The sequence below is a fragment of the Ranitomeya imitator genome, chromosome 3 (assembly GCF_032444005.1).
Source record: "Ranitomeya imitator isolate aRanImi1 chromosome 3, aRanImi1.pri, whole genome shotgun sequence".
Taxonomy (NCBI): domain Eukaryota; kingdom Metazoa; phylum Chordata; class Amphibia; order Anura; family Dendrobatidae; genus Ranitomeya; species Ranitomeya imitator.
The window spans coordinates 496,350,587-496,357,074 of record NC_091284.1 but is presented as its reverse complement, the minus strand read 5'-3'; the positions used below and the strand labels follow the sequence as shown (position 1 = coordinate 496,357,074).

The 6,488-nt window shown below is 47.1% G+C and overlaps 1 protein-coding gene and 1 long non-coding RNA gene across 2 annotated transcripts; one reads left to right on the top strand and one right to left on the bottom strand.

Moving 5' to 3' along the window:
• The first annotated feature begins 2,027 nt into the window (after positions 1–2,027).
• LOC138672176 (uncharacterized) lies at positions 2,028–3,546 on the top strand. The gene is made up of 2 exons (XM_069760188.1): positions 2,028–2,438; positions 2,912–3,546. The coding sequence occupies exons 1-2, from the start codon at positions 2,031–2,033 to the stop codon at positions 3,437–3,439; spliced, it is 936 nt and encodes a 311-aa protein (XP_069616289.1). The 5' UTR covers positions 2,028–2,030; the 3' UTR covers positions 3,440–3,546.
• Positions 3,547–3,624: 78 nt separating this feature from the next.
• LOC138672175 (uncharacterized) lies at positions 3,625–4,315 on the bottom strand. Its single transcript, XR_011319624.1, has 3 exons — positions 4,228–4,315; positions 4,020–4,106; positions 3,625–3,817 (listed from the first exon to the last, which is right to left on the bottom strand). It is a non-coding gene; the product is annotated as an uncharacterized lncRNA (long non-coding RNA).
• Positions 4,316–6,488: the final 2,173 nt, after the last annotated feature.

The following is a 6,488-nucleotide window of genomic DNA, read 5'->3' as shown; positions in this document are numbered from 1 at the left end:
GTAAATGTATTTAGCACATCTCATGTTTGTATATATCTCTTTTTTATATTTTTTTATTGTGTGATAAGCACTCTCTGTAGTGCTTGCCATTTTAACATTGGTCACGTATAACGTCTGGTGCACGGCTGATGAGGGGAGGTATTTTCACCTGTTTTGGGTCTTTAAGTTCCTCCTCCTCATCCCCGTCTGCCATAGGACCTGTTGAAGCGCTTGCTGCGCGAAACAGCTGTTGTCCCGTTCTTTCCCGAACACATTTTTCTCCCGTCCGCTCTTCCTTGTAAGATGTCTCAATAAAGATTACTTCTTCGTCCGTATTGAGGAGTGCGCTCCACTTTCTTCTTTGGCATTTACTGTGACTGGCTTTCTATGGATGCTGCACCCTCTTAGGACTGATTGCCTGGATGTTTGGAGTCTCAGCTTTCCGGACAAGCTCCACACACGAGGGGTGAGTGTACTGCAGCGGTGCTGCGTCTCTTTCTCTTTTGTTTTTTGTATTAATTTTTATTACCGCTCTGTGTAGTCCTTAATTACTACGTGATGTTGTATGACATGCTTGATACGATACAATCTTGTATAATATATGGCGGTCTTTTGCACATTAGTCTATTATGACTGAGGTTCTGTCCCCTATTGGCCCTGTAACTTTAACCCTTTATGCGGATGTGGCGTACTACTTCTTTATTATGGGTTGGCAAGCAGTTGTCTTAGGGTACCGTCACACAGTGCAATTTTGATCGCTACGATGGCACGATTTGTGACGTTACATCGTCGCTTAATTATCGCTCCACTGCGGTCACACTTCACGATGTACGGCGCTGGAGCGATAATTTCATGACGTATTTGCGATGTAGAAGTCGTATGGGACAGTCGTACGGTCGTGTCACACAAGACGATTCAGAGCAAATTTTGCATAATCTGTGCGTGACGTTGTTCACTAGGGGGCGTGTCGAGCTGCTAGCTATGTGCTGATAGGCCACAGGTTCTGTGCACACAATTGGTTGGAAAATTTGTCACCTGAGCGCTATTGTTTCCAAGCCACCTCACCGGTTTCAAAATTTCCTTTCTTCACTTTGTACTTGGACACTTGTTGGACTAGGACATCGGATTCAGTATTTCACAGAATATTCCACGCTTTGCACCGCAGCTTCGAGGTATGTTACACCGCTTGGGCATAGTGGATGGAACGATGTACTGTCGTCATGAGCGCTTCGTTCCGTCGCTGAAGCGATGCGGATGGTACGCTGTTGTGACTGGTTGTGACTGGTGGGCTAGAGCGTGGTAGATGGAACGCTGTTTGGTCGGCATGACCGCTTCGTTCCGCCGCTGAAGCGATGCGGATGGTACGCTGTTGTGACTGGTTGTGACTGGTTGTGTCTGGTGAGCTACAGCGTGGCAGATGGTACAATGTATGGTCACCATGAGCGCTTTGTGTGGCTGCTGTATGGAAGCGGGCGGTACACTGTTCTGGGTTATGGTGGCCTATGGCGTGGCAGATGAAACAAGCGATGCGGATGTTACGCTGTTGTGGCTGGTTGTGACTGGTTGTGACTGGTGGGCTAGAGCGTGGTAGATGGAACGCTGTTTGGTCGGCATGACCGCTTCGTTCCGCCGCTGAAGCGATGCGGATGGTACGCTGTTGTGACTGGTTGTGACTGGTTGTGACTGGTGGGCTAGAGCGTGGTAGATGGAACGCTGTTTGGTCGGCATGACCGCTTCGTTCCGCCGCTGAAGCGATGTGGATGGTACGCTGTTGTGACTGGTTGTGACTGGTTTTGTCTGGTGAGCTACAGCGTGGCAGATGGTACAATGTATGGTCACCATGAGCGATTTGTGTGGCTGCTGTATTGAAGCAGGCGGTACACTGTTTTGGGTTATGGTGGCCTATGGCGTGGCAGATGGAACAATGGATGGTAGGCATGAGCTCTTTGTGTGGCTGTTGTTGTTAAGCGTTTGGCACACTGGCAAAAGTATTGTTTAAAGGACTCTTTGTCAACCGTGTAATTTTTTTTTTTTTTATAATTATTTTTCAGATGTCAAATCGTAGGGAATTCATCGAAATATACCAGTCTTTTCCCTGCCTCTGGAAAATCAAATCTCCAGAGTATTGTAACAGGGAAAAGAGGCAGGAGGGTTATTTAAAGCTCATTGAGCTTTACAATCGTCATGCACCAGAAGAGCCAGCAAACGAAGCGGTTATTAAAAAGAAAATTCAGGCGCTCCGCACGGTGTGGAGGAAGGAGCTTAACAAGGTTCTTCACACTACAAAGTCCGGGGCTTCCACCGAAGATGTTTATGTGCCAAAGCTTTGGTATTTTGAACATCTGAATTTTCTGAGGGACCAAGAGGTGCCACGGACTTCCACGTGTTTTCGCTTGTTGGCACCTGTGGAACAAATTGTTTCGGAGAACCACGCCGAGCAGGAGTCACAAGGGCAACAAGTAAGTAGCTCTTTGGACGAAAGTTCACCAATGTGTCCTATAATTACATAATTTTTCTCTGCATTTTATGTTTTATACTTCTGATTATCACATCAGTTTGAAGTTATTACAAAAACATGTCCACATAAGTAACCCTGTCGCAGTAAAGTATTATATGTGGAACATAATATGTATGAAATGGCGATATTTCTAAACCATACCATCTAAGCAATATAGAAAATAGTATCGCTTCAAGCTGCCGATGTACTCTTGTTGAGACTATTTAGACTATAAAATATTCATCAGGTTCCCCTAGCAGTCAGAACAGTGTTTTTAAAAGTATTAAATAAATGGGAAGGTTAAAGAATATTACTAAGCTTAAAATATATTACAACCTTTTTTTACCTACTACGAATATATAGTTTGGATGCGGTTATGGTGGTCAAACTTTTTGTTGCCAGGTTCGTAACTTGTTTTTTTTTTTTTTCCCCCAGGATGACAGTGCGCAGGACAGTACACTGGACTGTTCACAGGACTGCGCGACAACAGATTTAGTGGAGGCGGCACCTGCCAGGACTCAATCGAGGCAAGGTCCAAGGAAACGGAAAGCCACCTCAGACGTTTCACATGAACTGTTGAGCCTTGCAAAAAAGGTGTTAACAAACAATGTTAGCCCTGCGTTGCAGGGGTTTGGACACTATGTTGTTGACAAACTGGCCAAAATGGACGACAGCCAAAGAACACTAGCGGAGCGTCTAATATTGGAAGCAGTAAACAAGGGTACAGATGGCGATTTGGACAAGCACACTCGTTTGGTCTATTCCCGGCCAATGCAGCGGACAGAGCCCTCATATTACAATGGTTGGTCACAGTGTCAGACACCAATGCGACACAATGTTCCCGTTTCCCACTTCGTCCAGCCACCCCCTAACCACTCCTACACGCCAATACCTTCACATATGGCTTCGCCCGTCAGGCACCAAAGTTTTCAGCCGGAAGAATCGTCGTATCACAATTTGTGATTTCCTAACTTCTTTTACATTACTTTTTATTTTATTGTCTTGTTAAAATAATGTTTCAAATAAAAGCTTTTATTAGAAATTCTATCACGACTGTTTGATTGGTGTGTCTCGATCACAGCACTGTATGAGGGCACAAATTAATGTAACAAATTCATGTACAGTTAACTAATACCAAAAAAATGGAATCATAGTTTAACTAAATATTTTTAATGTAACAACCAAAAATGTATTATTGGCCCGCCTCCAACTGCTGGCACATGTCCCGAAGCTTCTGCAGCTCCTCCATTGCCACATTGTGCTGCTCCTGAATCCGCGCCATAGTGTGGATAAGCCTTTCTATGCCGGCTTCAAGATCCTCCTTGTTCACACTGACGACAGCTGTGGGTCAAAAAACATAACATTAATAACACTGTAGTCTCCCGATGTGTCTTTGCTTCTGTGAAGGAAAAAAAAGAAAAAAAAACAGTCAGCATATAAGGCAATACTGACTTGGGGGGGGGGGGGGGGGGGTTGGTGTTTGGGTTGGGGGTGAAAGAGTGGGCCTGCCACAAAATCAAATAACTTTATTGTGGGAACCTACTAGGATGTTGAGGCACGGAGGGCACTTCGGGATCAGAGTCCATGTTGAATGCCTCGTGCTGTCGGCGGCGGCGCTGTCTCTTTGCCTCTGTGAAGGGAAAAAAAAAAAAAAGGTCTGTTAGCATATATGGCAACACTGGCTGCCGGGGGAGGGGGGGGGAAGAGGGGACCTGCAACTGAATCCAAATCACATAATTGTGGGAACCTACTAGGATCTGGAGGAGTTGACCCGGAGGGCACAGATCCAGAAGAGGCTGTGCGGGATGCCTCGTGGCGGCGGTGGTGCTGTGTCTTTGCCTCTGTGAAGGAAAAAAAAAAAATGAATTAAAAAAAAAAGGTCTGTTAGCATATATGGCAACACTGGCTGCCGGGGGAGGGGGGGGGAAGAGGGGACCTGCAACTGAATCCAAATCACATAATTGTGGGAACCTACTAGGATCTGGAGGAGTTGACCCGGAGGGCACAGATCCAGAAGAGGCTGTGCGGGATGCCTCGTGGCGGCGGCGGTGCTGTCTCTTTGCCTCTGTGAAGGAAAAAAAAAAGGTAGGTCTGCAGTTAGCTGTGCCACATAGTACTTTTCACCGTTCATACTGTCCCATAGCTGTGGCACATAGTGGCTCTGCAACGTTCAAACTGTCCCATAGCTGTGCCGCATAGTGGCTCTGCAACGTTCATACTGCCCCATAGCTGTGGCACATAGTGGCTCTGCAACGTTCAAACTGTCCCATAGCTGTGCCACACAGTGGCTCTGCAACGTTCAAGCTGTGGCACATAGTGGCTCTGCAACGTTCATACTGCCCCATAGCTGTGGCACATAGTGGCTCTGCAACGTTCAAACTGCCCCATAGCTGTGCCACATACTTTTGGGTACCTGCGTACTGACCTCTGCGAATCTCCTTGCGAAGCTCCTGCAGGCGCTCTGGGCTTTTGGACTTGAGATCGCCCCATTTTTTCACAATCTGGGCCTTGCTGCGAGTTATCCCAAACCGCTTCCTGAGGCCCTCAGACACCACACGGACAACTTCCTCCTTGTGCTGGTTGCGGTGCAGCACCAGCCCTGTTGTTTCGTACTGCATCCGATCCATTGTTCCAATAAGGAACTTGAGCTCTGGGATGCCCATAGGAGGATCACGGCGACTGGCAGCCATTCTCAGGATGTCAGGGAACCAAAACAAGCTAGCGCAGGCACGCCGGAACGCTGTAACGTCATCACGCCGTCATAGACCACGAGCGTACATTACGTGACGCTCCGGCGTTAAATAACCATCCTTCGAACGGCATTTACTATGTGCGTTCATTCCGTACCGCTCAGCCGTCACAAATGTGACGCTGTCCATAAACGGCAACGCTATTGCGATGCCGATCTGGCGGCAGGACGGCGGAGTACAGCTCCTCCTCTGGGCGTTGCTGTTCAGGGTCATTCCATCTAAAATGGCGGCGAGAATGCGTTCTGCTCCTCTGGGGCAGCCAGAGCTCCTTTTTTTTATTGGTCAGATGGATGCCCTGGATTATGAGGGTCTGGAGAGCCGCCCTGCCCACCCACACATCCACAAGCGGGAAGTGCTTGGCCACATAGCCAGAATGATGGAGAGGAGGTTTGGCGTCTGCCGCAGTCAGCTTCAGCTGCGTAAAAAATGGGCTGACCTCCGCTATAAAACGCCACAAATGTTTGCTGAGTTGCGTGCGGAGGCAAGGCGAGGCAAGTACTAGTATGGGGGGAATGGGAGATGCACGCTGTCAGGAGGGGGGGGGTTTGGGAGGGAGGCTTGCGCTCATGGTCGCCAACGTGACCTCAAATACATTAAAACACATGCCCCGTTTTTGTAAAATTTAGTTATTTTCCAAGCAGAATATGCGTTGTCCGTGAGAAAACTTGTCGGGTTCCCTAATCTCAACCACCATCTTGAAATTATTATGATGTCCATTATTTTTAGTTTCTCAATTTCCCAAAAATATTAACGGAGGAGGTTGGCCTACTGATGAAATAATACGTTTTCCAAAGACAGGAAGACCATTGAACACCAGAGCCCACATACATGTCTGAGTATCGCACCCCTGTAAAGTGTGATCTCTATTTTATGTTTTAGTATATTGTAAGCTTTGATCTGCAGCACTCAACATTTGTGTGTAAACATTGTGATTCTTTACTTTAGGTGTAGAGAGACAGCGGCGGCAAGTGAGACCCACCATTGCCACCAGTACCCCATCGTCAGACACCAATGGGAGCCCACAGTCCGGGACATCACGTAAGTTCACAATCATTGATTGCATTTTTTTTAACATCACACGGGACATAACAGGGTAGCTGAAATATTTGAAGACATTACAGACGCAATAATGACCCAGCGGCCTACCACACCTCCACCATCTGTTGCGACCATGCACCCTCGCACCCCTGTGAAGTGTGATATAAATTTTATGTTTCAGTATATTGTTAGCTTTGATCTGCAGCACTCTACATGTGTTTTTA

Coding starts and splice junctions, on each gene's coding strand:
- LOC138672176 (XM_069760188.1), top strand. CDS start 2,031: ATGTCAAATCGTAGGGAATTCATCGAAATATACCAGTCTTTTCCCTGC. Junction 2,439..2,911: donor AGGAGTCACAAGGGCAACAA/GTAAGTAGCTCT, acceptor TTTTTCCCCCAG/GATGACAGTGCGCAGGACAG.